Source organism: Melospiza melodia, chromosome 2, assembly GCF_035770615.1.
Source record: "Melospiza melodia melodia isolate bMelMel2 chromosome 2, bMelMel2.pri, whole genome shotgun sequence".
NCBI classification, from domain to species: Eukaryota; Metazoa; Chordata; class Aves; order Passeriformes; family Passerellidae; genus Melospiza; species Melospiza melodia.
In genome coordinates, this window is record NC_086195.1 from 22,701,210 (window position 1) to 22,720,020 (window position 18,811).

At 35.5% G+C, this 18,811-nt stretch overlaps 1 protein-coding gene across 2 annotated transcripts in view; it reads left to right on the plus strand.

The window, feature by feature from the left end:
- Positions 1-18,811, plus strand: part of NLGN4X (neuroligin 4 X-linked) — a 162,762-nt gene that overhangs the window by 43,622 nt on the left and 100,329 nt on the right. For both annotated transcript variants that reach the window (XM_063147977.1, XM_063147983.1), the window contains exon 3: positions 7,591-8,430. In XM_063147977.1, the coding sequence (XP_063004047.1) occupies positions 7,959-8,430 (472 nt within the window). In that variant the 5' untranslated portion in view covers positions 7,591-7,958. The remainder of the gene's footprint in view (positions 1-7,590; positions 8,431-18,811) is intronic.

Below are 18,811 nucleotides of genomic sequence, written 5' to 3' on the forward strand. Positions count from 1 at the left end.
TGAGTAATGAACTTTGATGTTTTCGAGGGTTTATTCAATTTATTAAGGCCTACTCTGTAAGCTTCATGTATCAAATACTGATTTTTGTTTGCATGTATTATTTTTTTTCATATCCATAAATCAGTGGTTTGCTCCAGGCATTAGAGATTTTACAGGAAATTTTGCCTTAAAGAAACTCAGGACTGAACATTCTGTTTCAGATTGTAATATTTTTATTTTTGTAGTAAGACATCTGAATTTAGGAAAAGAAAGGTGCATAAAAGAGACAAAGAGAGACTCAGAGTGTGTTACATTTCTTGTACAAGGTTATATCAGAAGTAAAAGCTGGAAATTATGCCATCACTTGTGCTAGACAGTACTGATGCTATTTTTGTACATTTCCCTAGAATATGCACTAGAAATGTAGAAATTTTTTTAGACTTCGCAGCTGCAATTAGACCACAATTGAATAGCTACTGTCATGGGAAACTTAAATTCAGATCATAATTTGAGCTGAATGGAATACACCTGTAATTTTGGGATTATTACTTATTTCAGGTTTATGTTTGTAAGGAGTTTATGTTTTTCCCTTCTAATATTGAAACCTTATGTTTATTTGCAATCATCATCAATTTATTCTAAGAAGCAGCAAGTATCATGAAAATTGTCTAACCACTGAAATTCTTCTGTACTTACATGTAATAGTAGTTGAAATTACCATTCAAAAGGTCAGTGAGATAAGTGCAACTGTCTTAACTGAGAACTCCTATTGAGAATTCCTTGTTAGTCTTGGGTCCTTCTGGCCATACAGTTTTTTAATAATTTTAAATACAGAAAAAAATAGGGGAAACCATATCTGTGATTTTTTAACAATCACCTCTTAAAATTAGATCGAAACAGCTGATTTTTTGAGAATGCTGATGTTAATTTCTTATTTTGTTTTTGCTTGGAAAGGACTGATGATCACGTGTTTTCTTTTCCTTTGCTTGCTTTTCAAATTGTTTTTATTACTGGGAGAATTGCTGTTTTCGAAAACAGTGTAGGGACCACACAGCTTTTTCCTATAATCCCATTGTTCTTTTTGATAGTGCATGAGATTTAGATATTCCAAATAAGAGTGAGAAAAATTAATATGAAAGAAATGTGTGCCCATTTTCTGAAAAGTAAATGGTGCTTGTAGTTTCTAACCTGAGGGATCTACTGACACTGTTGTCCAAGCCTATCTGAGCCTAATTCTCTCACTTGGAGAAATTCATGGAAGGGTAAATGCAACATGTTTTTTAAAAAAAACCCAAACCTTTTTAATTCAATGTTTGTATGTCATTTGTATTGCTCTTCAGGCTTTATTTCCATATTAAATTTTTTTTTTGAAATCTACCTTTGTCTTCCATGACTTCTACTCATACAACAAAGACCAACTTCAAGGTCAGTCGTGATGTTTGTATAGCTGGCATTTATTTTCAATTTACTCAAGAGTACATCATAATTCTTAAATTTGTATCACAATCTTTTCAGTTTAAACTTTAAATCTTAAATAAATTTTTGACTGTGAATTCAAAAGTTATAATTCCCAACTAAATAATTCTGTGAGACATTATTCAGACACTCATCCCTAGATTATAATGGTAAGTTAGTCTCATGACCCTTAGGGCCAATTAAAGGAAAGAGGAAGAAAGAAAGTGAGAGGGGGTGCAGTCTGTATGGCTCCAATGTAAATTAGGCTTTTTGCATGTTTTTCACCCCTGCACAGCCAGCCCTTCCCCAGGAAGTGAGTTGGGGTGACAGGGACTGAGCACAAGTCTCAAGGCAGAGCAGGGAGTTGGCTCAGACAGCGCTGCCCCACCCCTCCTCTGGTCACCTTTCCTGTAGCAATGCTCGGCATGCTTGAGATGAAACACGCTTAGATCAGGTGCTCTACAGTTAGGATTATTAGAAGTCTAGATTTTGGGAGTTTTACTTTGTTTTGAGGGTGGTTTGTGTGTTTGTGTGTATTCTTAAGAATCATTTAATGATAAATATCTTATTTGAGTTAGGAAAATGCTTACAAAAATACAACAAAATAAATATATATATGTTATAGCAAAAACAATTTCTCATAAAATTTAGCTGCGTGTTAATTTGAAGCCAGACATCACTGTAATTACACTTCTGAGATTCAAAAATATCTTAGGATTGGCCAATTTTCATAAATAAACTTTCTACCAATTTTCTAGGTAATCCAGTCTAGAAGGTGGACATTATTTAATGATTGGTGTTCCTTTGTGTTGTTCACTATTATTTTGTCTGGTATTTCTGAATGACTTTATGTAGGATAAGGAAAAATGAAGCTTAGCTCATTTCAATGTATCAAGAAAGTTCTAGAAGCTCAAAAAAAAAATCCCTAAGGAAATTATAACTCTTTTGGGGTTGTTAGTTTAATTTGAAAGATAGTAGATAAACCCAGTATGCATTTATTGAGATTTGGAAAAACTGCTCTTTGTTATTGAATGAACATTTAAATACAGTGACTGTTCAGAGGTTGTAGTTCTGATTATGAGGTAGAGGTGTATTTAAACCTGCTTTGGGAAGAGCTTTACAGAAGAAAATTGCGTGATTAGTTTTCTGTAAATATTTCAAATTGTATGGACATATTGCTAAAAATTAATACTGTAGGCATGTTAAAAAATTTCTATGCCTTGGCTAGTTCTTATTTACAGTATCATACAACAACATTACTTTATTATAGAGATTTCTATATGTTACAATATGATAATATTCTAATTGCTGTTGTTTAAAAACAGTCAACCAAACACACACACAGACATATGACAAAGCAACAAAAGAAACTCAAAAAGCAAGCCATACATATCCACTTAATAACTTTCAAAATTACTTATTTCAAGGGGACAAAGGGAATGAAAAGAAGAAAAAACAGTTCATGTTCTTGGTAAATGAAATATTTTTTGAATCTTCATATTCTGTAAAATACATTAAATACTTAGCAAAATGTCAATATGAGGAGAATCTGAAATTTTATGGATTACATGATTTGTCAGTTTTTTTCTACTGACTAGTAGGTTGCTCTTATATTTCAGTTAATCAAGATCACTGTATGCTTTCAGAATGTCTGTCTAATGAAAGGGATGTGAGTCTAACCCTGACTCTCTGTTGAGGTCACATCTATGTACATGCCCAAAAACTCCCATGGGAATATGAGCAGAAGGGAGGGCCAGAGAATAGATGTGGTCAGTGGCTGAAAGCTGAGGTGTACTGTTCTACATTACTTGTATTAGCCTGGGGAACCCTGGGATATCTGCAGAATCTTCAGTTTCCTGTATTGATATAATTTATATTTTTGCTTAGTTTTCTTGTAACTGAACAAGAGGATAAAAAAAAAACTTGAAGTCACTTTAGTTTTTTATTCTACACTGGAGCAAAGATGACTTCTAAGCCATGTCTTCTATTTCCCTAGCAGCTACAGAATAAGTGCAGAGCTACTGACAATCTTCTCAGGTTGAAAAAGTGGTAACTGCAGTTCCTGGAAACCTTCAGTTTAGCCCTGAAGGCCTGATTCATGGACTATTTAAGCATCTCTAAGAGTGTCTTGGGGCACAGATTTATAAACAAGAACAAGTGGTATTTCCAGACACACATCCATGTTAACTTCAATCTGCATTTTCTTCAAAGGCCATAAATGTCTCATTAGCCTCAAATTACACTCCTCTGCCAATAACAAAATCATTGTATGTGATCGTATCTGATTTCAGATCTTCCTTGACTTCTCTGTGTGGTGTGCTGCCAGAAGTTGTCATTTTGAACTGCAAATTCTGATTTGGATTGATTATTTTCGATTATTTGAATGAGTGATACTTCCAGCTAAGAATTTTTTGCAAGCAGTTTGTATGCATTTTTCTAATATTTAAAGCAGTAAATAAAAATATGGAAAAAGTACAACACTATAAGTGATAATAAATAAAGACATGAAAAGTACAAGTCTTTCTGCAGACTCCGTCTGTAAAGGCATATTAAATAACTGACTGTATACATATAATTGAACATCAAACTAGTTTTGATATATCTAAAAACCTTTCTAGAATGCTTCGTTTTCTATTTAAGATTAATCCGTAATTGAGATCTGTGACTCTCTATTTACATCTACCAACATTTTCAATCATGTATCTAACATCATATCATAGTCGTCATAGTTCACAAATTAATAAGCAGCCTGCCTTCTTCCTTACTTCTCAATATTATTATTGAAAATTATTTTCTGTGTCATTGTGTATGAGTGTGTGTACATTTCACATGTGAAACTAACCTTAGGAAAATGGTCATTCCGCTAGTAATGTTGATAAACTGAAATGTGTAATATTTTCTGCCTAACTGTGATATATTCTACCTAATTTTCTTGCCTAAACAAGATATTTTTGCTTTCCTTGCCTCAGTCTGGGTTCTTTGCTTCAGTATAATAGCAAAACCAGTTGTCCCCAGGATGCACAGCTCCCAGAGCTGGAAGCTGGGGAAGTATGGAGAGCTGAATGAAGCCCCGTTAATCCAGGAGGAAATGGTTAGTGATCTGCTACTTATAGCAAATTAGACACACATAAGTCTGTGAGCTCAGATGGGATACACCTGAGGAAGCTGGTGAAAGAGCTTTAAACCACTTACCAGCAGTCCTGCTTAACTGGAGGAGGTCACGTTGGTGGAAAATTAGCAAATGTAATGTCCATGCACAAGAAGGGTCACAAGGATGACCCAGGGAAACACAGGCCTGTCAGCCTGTCCTCGATGCTGGGGAAGGTCATGGAACAGATCATCCTGAGAGATCATCACATGCTGTGTGCAGGACAGCCAGAGAATCAGGCCCAGATGATACTCACAAATGGGTTTACGAAAGGCAGATCCTGTTTGACTAACTTGATCTCTTTCTGTCATAAAGTAACTTGGCTGGTGGATAAGGGAAAGGCTGTGAATTTTGTTTATCCAGACTTCAGTAAAGCACTGGATACTGTCTCCCACAGCATTCTGCTGGGGAAACTGGCTGTTCATGGCTTGGATGGGTGCAGTCTTCGCTGGGTGAAAAGCTGGCAGGATAGTCAGGCCCAGAGAGTGGTGCTGAATGGAGTTAAATCCAGTTGGCCGCTGGTCAGCAGTGGTGTTACCTAGAGCTCGGTATTGGGGCCAGTTTAATGTCTCTATTGATGATTTGGAGGAAGGGATCACATGCATCCTCAGTAAGTTCACAGATCATACTAAATTGGACGGGAGTATTGATCTGCTGGAGCGTAGGAAGGCTCTGCAAAAGGAACTCGACAGGCTGGATTGACTGAGATCAGTTCTCTGAGGATTGATAAGGCCAAGTGTCAGGTCCTGCAGCTGGGTTGCAATGCCCCAGGCTTGGGGAACAGTGTCCTGAGAGCTGCTCAGCTGAAGGGGACTTGGGGGTGCTGTTTGAGAGCTGGCTGGTATGAGCCTGCATGTATCCAGGTGGCCAAGAAAGCCATACTATTTAGTACGTCACATTTTTTACAATTGCATATTCTCTCTGCTGTATCAGCTGAGGATTTCCTTCATGTTGTCAGTTTTGGTTCTCTCCCTGCTGGTAATATGTTCACTCTTGTTTATTTGTCATTCCTTTTTCTTTTCTTGTTTTGTTTCCTCTTTTTTGCTTGCTGTTTGCCCAGAAAATTTTTTTCTCTATCCATCTTTCATCATCTGGATCACTGTGTTTCCTTCCACCTTGTCAATTTTCTTAGTGCTGAATTCCACATTTCTTAGATTGTCATTACAAACTTCTGCAGTGTGGGTGTCAAGGGAATAAGATCAGATATAACTGGAAAATCTGATTTGTGCTGCATGATCAGTAAAGTGTGCTAAAATTAGGATGGGACAGAGCAAGAGGAATGCTACTCAAAATCAACCACCCGCTGCTGATTTCCATTGTTAAAGATGGTAGCAAAAATCAAAAGGGAAAGTGATGTTTGAGGAGGAATTTTGAGAGACCCATTGCTGGCTGACCACTCTGAGTGCCAGGGAGCAGCTGAAGTGGGGCTGTCCATGGGAGAGGATGACCCAGGAGCTGGCAGGGCAAGACTCTGAACTTCTAAGGTTCCCCGTTGAGGGTGGGCTGAGGACAGGGACAGGACTCTGCCACCACCCAAGAATTGTAAGGCCAGGCAGGGTGGGGAGTCAGGTCCAAGGTCTGCCTGGGGACCCAGTGAGGCCAAGATCCAGGCTGGGTGTGGGGTTGGGTGTAGGGCTTCCTGCCTTCATAACTTCCTTCGTAACTTCCTTCCATTGTAACTCAGGGACTGATAGACCTGGTGGTGCCCCTGGAGACATGAAAATTAGAGCTGTTAATGATTTGTCCTTCAAAAATGGTGCTGAAATTGCAAGTCCTAGAGAAAATGTCAGTAGAAATTTTGGTCCATCATACGTAATTTGTATCTGGTATTTTTCTGGCCTCTGGTGTTCTGGTGTTTCAACAGTTTTGTGGTAAGAGTGGCAAAATGAAATTTCAGGAGTTTTGAGAGAATAAATTGTCATTCAGATTATTTTCCATGTCTGAGTCCTGACTGAAAACAGGACCTGCTTGTCCCCTTAAATATAATTTTGATATATACATGTGTGTTCATCCTACCAAATATAAGGTATCAGTGTCAGTTTCTTATAACAAGGAATTTTTGCTTGTGGAATTTTCTTACCTGTGAAATTGTTGTCTGTGCTTCTGAGTTGAGTAATGGGAAAAAGGAAGTTCCTAATTTATTTAGGCAGGTAGAATGTTGATGTGTGTTTATTTGTACACTTGTAATGGTTAGCATATACATGCAGGTGACTTGCATTTCATTAAACATTTTCAGAATTATTGTATTAATTGCCTTCTATTTAAAAATAAAAGTAAGAGAGTGCAAGCAGGTAATGTTACATAATTGTAACACTATGTAGGGCAAAAGCTGACTTAAGAGATTGTAGCATACTTTCTTTTTTCTTTTAGCTTTCCATTGTTCTGTCAGATATAGGAAAAAAAAATGAAAATATTAAATTTGTATCTCATTTTGACTGTTCTCACAGTTGATTTGAACTAATCATTTATTGCATTCATTGGAATTTCTGAATTAGATGGAGGTAAATTAGATTGTCATACAGAAAAGAAGTCATGTCTGTGAAAAATATTCTCTAGTTGTCAACTCATAGCAAAAAGAGATTATCCAATACAGGAAACAAAAGTAATGAATGGTTCCTGTGGGAGTGCAAAGAGGCTTAAAAAGAAGATTCTGTTTATTTAGGGCAGAAAATATCCTCAAGCTAGCACTTGAATGTGATACTCTTTCTGAAGTCAGAAGTGTTTGGTCTGTAGTTTGGTTTGAAGCATAGAGAAGCAGAAAAATTTGTTTTGTGGAATAATCTTATGGCTTCAAGTTTAGCTCTCTTAACTTACATATCTTTGGAAACACATAGCTGACTATGATATCTAAAGTTCATAAAACATTTGTTGGCCTTGTCATGGAAGTAGTGTGTGAATATAACTTTTATAGCCTTTTTTTTCTTTTATTTATTTATTTTTTTGTTTAAGGTTTGTGCCAGCATAAATGTGTCTGTTGATTTGAATTGTTTGTTTTTTCTTGGCCACAGGCTGACTGAGTGGGCTGGACTTCACTGAGAGGAGCCATTTCACTGGGGCAGTGGAATAACTGTGGATCTCTCACCGCTCTACTTGTCGGGAAGTGCTGTGTGTTGCCAGGATTAATTCAACACTGAAGTCTGGGATGGGCCTTAGGGGCAAACACTCCCTTGGGTCTTCTGACGTTGGGATTTGTCTACAGCCAGTCAGCTGAGGCACCTACCACGCATTAGCTTTTGTTTTTTTGTTGCCTGAACAAAGATACATTTTCCCTCGCTTCATCTCCTTTTGACTACTTTTTTATTAGTTTTCATTTTCCTTGACTGAATAATTTCTCCTGGCCGTGGAAAAAAGAGCCCTGCTGATGTTGATTTAAATAATGTCGAAACCAATGGGACTCCTATGGCTGCCTTTGATCTTCACACCAGTGTGTGTCATGTTGAATTCTAACTTCCTCCTGTGGATAACTGCACTGGCTATAAGATTTACTCTCATCGATGGCCAAGCACAATACCCAGTTGTTACAACGAATTATGGCAAAATCCGTGGGTTAAGAACACCTTTGCCTAATGAGATCCTTGGCCCAGTGGAGCAGTACTTGGGTGTTCCTTATGCTTCTCCTCCGACGGGAGAAAGGCGGTTCCAGCCCCCGGAGCCGCCGTCGTCCTGGACGGGTGTCCGCAACGCCACGCAGTTTGCCGCTGTGTGCCCGCAGTACCTGGATGAGAGGTCACTGCTCAACGACATGCTGCCAGTGTGGTTTACAGCCAATCTGGATACTGTGGTGACATATGTTCAAGATCAAAATGAAGACTGTCTGTATTTGAATATCTATGTGCCCACAGAGGATGGTAAGTACCCTGAGACCCACACTGCGGCGTGCTCACCGGTTCAACTTATGAGGAGTGTCCGGGTCTTCAGAGCATCTTACTGGGTTTCATCCATGCTTTATCTATGGAAATGCATAATGCCTCTGAATATGAATTATTAATAATACTTTGTAGATTGAGTATGCTTGCATAGATTCTCTCTTACTTTTCAGTGCAACACCAACCTGCAGTTTGATTGTGAGTAGTGGCCAGGGTACGTCAGCCAGCCTTAAACTTACATCTAAAAGACAGCTGAGAATCATTCACAAGAGAGGAAAGGGAAAATACTCTTTAACCTGAAGTAATATAGTAATTTTTCCATGTATGAATGGTACAAACATACTGTTACATGCTAATTTTTAAAGAAGAATTTACCTATTTTTTTTTCTTTATTTTATTACAAAATTTCTGGGCCTACTGTTAACTCTGCTTGATTTTAATAGATCATAGAAAATTGTTACAGGAATTCCATCAGCAGGAGCTTTTTCAGGATTTTTGTCTGTGAAACTTTTCAGTCCAGCTCATTTTTCTTCATTTGCTAAATTTAAAATGAAGTCAAGGTGATTTATTATGCAGATTTGAAGAGATGGCTTTAAACTTTCATCTGTTTTGTGCAATACTTTCTCAAGAGAGCTACTTTTAGCCACTTTCTATAGACAAAAAGGAAGAACACAATTGGTAATACAGAACTCTTTGAACATTTGCATGATCTCAATCTTAAAAATTGTAGCTGTATGGCATGATGAATGTATCTTTGGTTGTTTTGAATAGTATTACTACCTACAGGCAAGAAAACTTGTTTTCATCAGGCCCCAAACAAGCTAAGTCTATTATTTCATAAGGAAATGAAAATAGTACTAGCACTTATATTTAATATTCCACTAAAAGCTAGTGCTTTCTGCTAATTAGAATGCAGTTACGGATGTATAACATGAAAGATTTCTCCCAGATATGCAAATCCCCTTCACTTTTGCTGAGGGTTTGATTTACACAACCAAGGCATTGTTATTTCTCAGTAACCATACTCTAAATATGCAAATTTTCTACTTTGATTGTTATAATCCTTCTGCCTTGATTGGCTTCTTTACTCAGAATTTCCAAGCTGTCTGCCAGCAATAAACATACCACCTTCTTTTCCTTCAGCTTCCCATCAGCTGAAGCAAAAACTTGAAAGCTGAAAATAAAGGAGTACGGTTTGGGAATACTGGGAGCTTTGCAAACGTCAATACTACCAAGGTGCTTAGAGGAAAAGTGCTGTGAAAGGAAAGCTGTGTTTATGGGGCTCTGTGTGCACGAGTGTGTGTGCATGTGTGTGTGTGTGTGTGTGTGCCCCTGTGTGTAGACAAAGGAGCAGATCTTTACAACTCAATTCTTTCCCTCTCCCAGTCTCATTGGACTCCTTCTTACTCCTTGGATCATGAAATAGATATTTTTTTTTCCCAGATTTGTTCCCAAATTTGTTTATGTTCTGGATTTTAGCCCTCATCTTTTCGTTAGTCACTGGGGTAAGCTTGTCCTGAGAAAGCATTCTGGGTTAAGATTTTATTTGTTCTCACTGAAGGAACATCAGTTCTACTTGCTCGGCCTTATTTTAGAATGCAGTTTTAATAAATAATACATTCCTCCAATCTAATAATGGGGTGTTTCATTTATTAATTAGAGGATACAGGAGATTAGACATGGGAGAATATATGTGAACATCTAGGAAAAGAATATTTAATATCAAATAAAAGTAGTAAAATATTGTGAGCTGAAGGACTAGCAACCTATAACTGTCATCTTGCTATAATAGCTAATGACATTTGCTGTTAGATGTAGAGTAGAAAGGACTGAGAAACTTAATTTCACATTCTGTAGACATTTTTGTCCACTTACTTTTACAAAAAGCCTGGTTTGCTCTTCTTGATTTTATATTTTCTTTAAATAGCATGTAAATGGTATAAAGTTGCTTTTATATCTCCAGTTGAAAATACAAACACATGCATAAAAATGTAGCTGAATAATGAGATGACAAGGTTTGTGTTAGTGATGAGCTGAAGGTAAGTTTGCTCCTCTACAATATAAATAACATTTTTAAAATATTCCATTGGGAAACAAGAACATTAAAAATTAATTAATTAAGTACACAATGTTTTAATTGTATGCTGTTTATCTTATCACTAATTAATAAATCTCAGAGGCTTTTTAGTGAGGAATATATGTGATCTTCTGACCATAAAGATTCTTCACGGGAACTGACCTACAAATCAGATGCTCTGAGTTAGTGTGTCTCCAAATCACTCTAAACAGTCATAAATAGTAGTGCATAAAATCTGATTAAAGATGTTATGCTTCATTATATGAGTCCTAGTTGGCAAAAATAGTCTATGTTGTTATGGAAACAGACCATGAAATTAGTTTTTGAAGCAAGATTTCAAAGTGAGTGACTTTGAATTAGATTCACATTTTCAATTCTTTCTTCAGTATAGATTGATTTAAAAGAGCTTTGAAATTGTTTTCTAGAAGAAAAGGTGGCTGGAATCATCCAAACCTAATAAATACTCTGATTATGAAACTTACTCTGAATAACTTTTTTGCACTTTTTTTTTAAACTTTGGAGAAAAGAATAGAGCAACAGCTAATGAGTTAACTGCAGTCATTTGCAGTGCTTACTTCAAAGCAATTCTGGTGAATAACTAAACAAAAGCTCAGGTTTGGAGATTTTTTTCATTGTTTTGTTTTATTGCAGCTCTTTTTCAGTATATAGCATTACCTGTTTCTTATTATTTTTGTGGTTTGGTGAAAGAAAACCAAATTTTGACCATGTACTTTCAATAAAGGTGTGACTAATAAATGACTAATAAATATATCCTTCCATCTGATTTCAGAATTGCTTCACTAGAATCCTTCCATAATAAACTAATGGGAATAATAGCAGAATACAGTCACTTTAACTAGACAGATAAGTTTAGTTAGCTGTATTAAGAGATTTTGAAATGTTACTGCTGTGTCTGAAGAAGTACCAGGAAATTAATAACATAAATCTATAGTTCCTTAAAATAGTTTGAGATTCTAGGTTAAGAAACTGAAATAATGTGTTACATATTCTGCTATGTCTGTATTAATCCTAGCCTTTCTTTAGACTGAGAAGATGCTGGATTTCAAATGTCAGATAGCAGGAGAATCCCATCAGAATTTCCTATGTTAACATGTCCTTACAAAGCAAAAACTATCATCCTTTTTATGGGTTGTTTTTTTCATTTTAGGTGAAAATATTATTTATCATACAAGTCAATATACATACTTAAAAGAATAATACTGCAATTCTGTCTTGTAGATTTTTATTCTTTTGCTGTTTTTCACTAGACAAGTGTTTTTTGGTGTCCCTTTCCTTACAGTAATACTTCTATTTCAGAGTATCTAAGATGGCTGGAGATTTTCACTGTATGTTTTCTTTCACCTTTGGAAGGGAAAAAAAGTTGCAACCACTGTGATCCATTGAGATTTTTTATTTTTTGTTCATAAGTATAAATAATATTGCAGTTATTTTAAAGACACACATGCAAGTAATAAAATCTAAGAAGATTTTTTTATTTTATATGTCAAACCTATAGTAATAATAAATTACTCAGAACTGAAGCAAATCAAATATTTATAGTGAAACTATAATTTTTTTTCATTTTGCTTTCTAAACACTTGGCTTGATCTGCAGTATTATTTTTGTGGGTGTATATTGTCTAGGCTGCTTTTGCAGTTACTATGAACTGTAATTTTCCACAAGAATACTTGAATGTCAGTTTTGAGGAGGTCATCTAGGGAGATGATATTGAGGACAGTGTGTTTATTATATCTTCAGTCTGAATATGGGTTTATCTACAGTGGAAATGCTAGATTGAAGAGGACACAGACTGTTAATCGGCTGTGCTTAATCCCTGGCCTTTATCATTTGAATCTGTGGGTTCTGAAGGAGATTGCTAACTCCTATCATAACCGGGGTAAAAAAGTATAACAAGAAAAAAAACAGAAAAGATCCTTAATTTGTATTTATTTCATTATAAACTTCAAAATTTTATTAATAACAAAGCAAGATTTAAAAACTAATCAATACAGTAAAGCAAAAAAGAACAAAACCCAACAAGAACAAATAATTTTATGTCTGTCTAAAACCTGCTATGCTTAGATCAAAAATGAAAATAATAAAGGTTACTTTTTGTTGTCTTTGCTTGATCAATAGGAAGCATATATACTTTTTACTTATTTTGGCATATGGATAGAGTGAATATTTTACACAGGGGTGGGGCTTTTTATCCACTATGTATCTGTTGCAGATTAACTAATGAAGGATTTAGCATCTTCTTGTTTCTTGCTTGTTTCATTTACTTCAGAATAAATACAGCTGAAGTGACAACAAAAGGTGGGAGGCCATGACACTTATTAAGGCTGAATGGGTAGGTGATAATTTTTCTTTAGATTATTGGAACTGAGGTTTGCCCAGGATTTAACTGTGGAATTCCAGTAAGAAAAAAGTCTTGTGCAAAAGCAGAGAGATAACTGTGCTCCTTCTCTGGTAGAGACTGACTAAATATACCTGCAGCTCTTGACTCTGTCTATTTGACTGAGAAATAACAAAATGAAAAATTTGAGCAAAGCTGATTGAGAAGATGAGCCTCAGACTGTCCCTTTTGCATATTATGAAATGAATAATTGCTGCTTAATATATAATTGAGTGCTTACAGCTTTCTTCTTGCAATTGCTGTTGAGTACAATGTCTTTAATGTGGAAAAAACGTTTTTATCAAAATTATCCTAATAAAATGTAATTGATAAAAATTGGGGTTTTTTTCTTTGAGGCAAAGAAAAAGATAGTGTAAAGATTAGGCTCTTCATTTTGATGGCATAGAATAAAAAAAGTAAGCTAATCTATGGCCTCTTTGTTACCATGAGAAATAAGGGATCAAATGTAAAAATAGGATCATACATAAAAATAGTGTCACAGTGAGCAAGATGGTTGCAATATGTTCAGCCTATTTTTTGTTGAATTATTAGGAGGTGATGCTAATAATAATAGTAACTTGTAATTTCCAAATAAACTCAATTTTCTAGACAATAAATTTTCCTAAACTTTATGTAGTTTTAGGTTTCAGTATATGTATATCAGACACTTTTCAGGTAATCTTAAAATTTTGATTGTCCTATTATCTCTTCACTACTTTTGTAAATATATGTAGCTACTTAAGAAATCGAAGCAAGGATTTATGTATATAGCTTTAAGGAATTAAGAATCCAATATCTCTTATATATATGTTTATAGTTTCTAATGTTTCTCAAAATCTTTACTACATATTTTTTAAAGTAAATTATAATTTCTGTAATTGGCATAGGAACATATAGTTTTACTTATGTTTTCTGACATATTTTTAAAAGCAAATTAAATAAATTTATTTAATTCTAAAAATATTTTAAATTTGTTTTAAATCATACTTAGGACTTCTATAGAAAATAATGTTTAAACAGTTTCAGATTGCAAATAATGTTCTTCTGAAAAAAAACCAAGGAGGAAATAAAACTTTGTTTTCAGTTTCAGTATTGCCATAGGTTTTGTTGGTGACTGGTTTATTTTTAATCCCCGCCCATTCAGTCATTTTTTTTTCTACTCTGGAAAACTAAAATTAATTATTACAATTTTATTATGTAAATCCATGTCAGCTTATAAAAACACATATAAAAATTACATAAAATAAGACATATCCTTTTGTAAAATGATTGTATTTCTTTCCAGGGTGAGAAAGATTGATAATAGATAATAATTACAATATAAAATGGCAATGTTGTAATTATTGCATATAATACCAGTTGAACATAAATATATACTTTTTAGGATAAGAGAGAAAATTGCTCTCCATTGTGAAAGATAAACTCCCTGTTGTGTCAGACTGCCTCAAGCCAATTCTTTCACTGTTAGGGTCCAATATATCCCCTCCTCCTAATCCAGAAATATTGTGGCATCTGTGAGAAAGGAGGAGGCATATGTCTGGCTGTTCTCTGCCTACCAGGATAAAGCTGTGGGTAATCCAGGCCCTCATTTCACATTCTTGCTTTTAACAGTCGCAAATACCTTCTGACACCAAGGAACAGGACTCTAATCTAGATGAAATAAAGTTCTTAAATCCTTAGAGATAAATTCAGATTTAGTTGCTAATTTCAAAATGCTGTCCTTTCCCCCAGGAGCTGCCCATTCCACAGGCACTTTACAGGATTGCACCCAAATGGCCTTCTCAGGAACTGATATGCACTGAAGCCTAGCAAGAAGACTCAGCATTCAGTATGACTTTAGTTAATCCCAACAGGATTTTTGGCACCATTTCCTGGAGTCTCATCATTACCTCATATTGAAAAACCTGCTAGAATGGGGAGGGGGGGAAATGTCCTTTAAAACACGATGAATCAACGTTTCTTGTGCAAACGCAAATTAATATTATCCATTTAGTTAAAGAACAGTGCCTTTGGAATTGTGGAGGCTGTGCCATTTGGCTCAGTGTCACAGATGAAAAAGTCTTTAGTCATGTGAGTGATGAGACAGATCAGAATTAACTTAATTTTGTCCACTGACTCCCTCTTGTCTATTCGGGGCGCTTTTTGGTTTGGTTTGGATTTTTTCCTGTGCGTTTGCTTGGGGTTTCTTCTCTGTTTTGTTTGGGGGTTTTGTTTTGTTTTTAAGTGCAGCTTTACGCTTCACTCCTGAAAAACGTGTCTTTGTAAGCTGCTGCTGTTCTCTGTGTGTCTCTTTGCTTGCTGTCAAAACACAAATCAGTGTGAAACCTGCTAACACTGAGGCAGTGCCCTGTCCTAGGGCAGTGCAGTGGGCCCTTGGCAGGGTTCTGGGTGGTGAATAGTGCAGAATATGTGCAGTCAGGTCTGATCAGCGTCTTGGCCGCATCATTTGTATCAGCTTTGGTTTCCTGTAAAGGCTTTGTGGCCTCACTGCTCTTCCTTCAGGTGTTTTTTGCATTGGTCTGAAAGTTTTGAAAGCTATTTGTATCTTTTCATTCAAATTTGGTTCAGTTTCCTTTAATTTGCACATTAATTGCAGGTTCAAACAAAACTGACACATGCTGAATAGCTCAGCTAAATCACAGGGCTCATAAATCAGTCATATCTGTGAAAATATTTCAAGGAATTGTACCCACATCAATGTGATAATCATAGGTAGTTTGTCAACTGGGAAAATTTACAATTCTCTTCTGCAAATGTTTAGGTATCTGCAAAATAAATTAACACAAGTCTGAAATAAAGTAAATGCTCATTATTTCCTCCTCAGGATTCCTGAAAAAATTGTGCATAAATGAAACAAAGGCAAAAATTTCTCCTGAACATAGCTTTTTGCACAGTACTTTGGTTTGCCATTGTTTTCAGAGGGAAAGAATATTTCTGGCCTTTATTCAGTGCTTCTTGCTTAACAGTCCAGATAAAATTGTCAGAATGGCATGTAATCAATTACATATGCTTACATTTTAGGATAGTATTAGTTGAATGTATTAGTTGTAATCCAGATAGAACAAATGAAAAAAAAGGGAAAAAAAGAAATTTAATGATAGCAAATTTCATTTGTGTTGGTGATATTATTGTCTGAAGAAATATGGATGAATTTATGTTTTTGGGGTTTAAGGCTTTTTTTAGTCTGGACCTTGCTCTTGGTACCAAAGAGACAAACCATAAGAAATAATTATTATGAAACCGTGAAAATGAGCTAATGCTTATAGCTATCTGGTACTGATGTGTTAAAAATCCATTATAATAGAAGGGAAATTTTTCTTTTACAGTTCTTGCTGTAGGCAAACTTTTAGTGAAGAATAAATTTAGTTGCAATGCTAAGCCAAGTTCCTACACTATATATATAGGGAATTTTAATTACAAATAGATTTCTGGTTCCTCATTCCAAAATGCTTATAATTGCGGGGTTGATGTTAAATAGATTTTTTCATTGACAGGGTGTGACATGTTTAATCTAATGAGGGGAAATTGCTTTGTGCAGATTCAAATGACTATTCAATTAGTCACTGGTAATGTTTACAAGCCATCATAGCTGGAAATCATGGATACATTGTCTGTTTTATTAAATATGCAGTAGGGCAAATGAAAACCCAATCCAAATATATACACTTCATCCTCTTTCAAATAAATTGGTATCAAATTATCTTTTATGTAGTATTTTTAGGGTGGCCAGGAAATTAAAAAAATCATTTTGTATTTGTAATACTGCCCCCATGGCAGTGCTTTTGCTGGCTTTTCATGCTTCATTCAGACACCAGAGGGAGCACAAGTTTCCAGCAAACTCATTTTTTTCTGTCCCTGGGAATCAAGAGAGACACAAATCATGCTGGTGATTGCAGTAGTAAAGCATGCAAACAGGTGCTGTTTTTTACTGTTTAAACAGATAGGTAGGGATCTGATTCCACCTTTCCCAAGCTGAAAGTTCATAAAGTTGACAGTGTTGATTCTGGTGTTGTGGACTGTTGAATTTATACAAGGGATAGGACTTTTCAGAGCAAAACATGCACTCACACTGACAAATTTTGCAAAACTAATTTTTTTTAAATTGTAAAATAATAAATGTTTGGGTAGTAAGCATACTGGAAATGCACCAGTTTTTAACTTGAATAATACTTGCAAGGCATTCAATGGCAGAGCAGATTCCAAAGTAGAGAATTTGATGTGTTTGGTTGTGATGAGTTAGTACAAACATTCCTGCTTTAAAAAGTACTGATTTAGTCCTTCCATTTCAAATCCAAAATATAAAGAAAGAAGATTTTTTTAAATGAATGTCATTTTCTTACTATCTTCTGTTTTATAGTTATACAGCTCAATCATGTCAAGTGCCAAATGTGTTTTGCCTTCTTCTCTTTCACTGAGACAAAAATGTTAAGCATGTTTAAGTTTCATTCTAACTTAAAGCATCTTTCAAGTTTTTGCTATCACTTTGTTGGAATCAACAATATAACTAAGCTGCACTATGTCATACAAGGTGCCAAATTACACTAATGCTGGAGGGCTTCCCCTCCAAAATACTTTGCTTTCAGATTCATAATGTATCTGATTCAAACAAACTGGGGTTTTTTATGGTGTTAAGGATTTTTGGTGCTTTTCTCATCTACCTAAACCCTAGACCTTGTTCTGCCTTCAGGGACTAGATACAATAGGCTGAGTTGCAACTGATGTCTAGGGTGGGTCCTTGGGAGTTGGATTAAATCAGATTTTTACTGTGATGATGCATAAAGCCATCCCTATGGGTTAACTGCTATGCCTTGTCACTAACAACTGCCTGAAAGTAGAGCTAAGTCAAAGAAGGTGACACAGACGTTGCACAAAAGGAGCAGCTCCATACAACAATCTCTCGGTAGGAATACTTCTGTGAAAGCAAATTGAAGAAATAGCTGAATACAAATAAATGCACTAATGGGAACTTAAAGAGTGGGATAAGTTTCTAAAAGTTATATTGTACAGTATATTCTTATTTTCATTCTCACAGGGTTATCCATATTGACTTTAGTGTTATTCCCAGAAGTAAACTGTAGTAGATGGATTAAGTAGGTAAATTTTTCTTAACTGTGTCCATTTTCAAAATAAACTGCTGAGAGGTGTTCAAGCTTTATTTCTTCTCTATCCAATTTTGCTATTCCTTGTAACCACTTCTTCTTACCTGCTTTGACCACTATCATTTTATAAATGAATCCCTTTGCTTACTGTAAAAAGTAATACTATAAAGTAAATGTAAACTCAGTTTCCATTTCTAAAAATTGTGTTATTTGGATATTCTTCCCTATCTATTTTTAAATCATAAAGTCACAAGAGGCAGCAGTAGGTGAGAAAACAGCAGCTATGATTCTTAAATAATTTTAGGAAGGGTAGCTATGTATATATGAGATACCCAGTGGATATAAAAGATAAAGCAAAGAGAGAAAGCCTGATTCTCCTTCATGTATTAGTTCTTCTGTACCTGACTCCTTCAGTGCTCAGCTATGCTTGCCAAGCTGCATTTGGCCTATAGGATAGTGCATGGCGATCCTAATGCATCCTGCTCTAGTGAGTTGGGGTTTGCTTAATTTCCTCACTGTTGTTGGCTGTTGTTTTCATTTTTAACTTTTAGCTTAACATTTCTTCCTTGAATTTTTAGTTGTCATCATGAAGTGTTCACCCCACTCCCCATGTATAAATATGCCCAGAAAGTGTTTTGGATATTGCAAGAATAAAGGGGAAGGATGATGTTCAGATACTGACTTTTGAGGGTTTTTTAAGTGTCTGTTGTTTAAGTGCAACGTACACTTTTGTAGAAAAGTGCCTGAGCATCTAAGAAGGCTGTGAAAGATTTCCATCATGTAACACTTTTC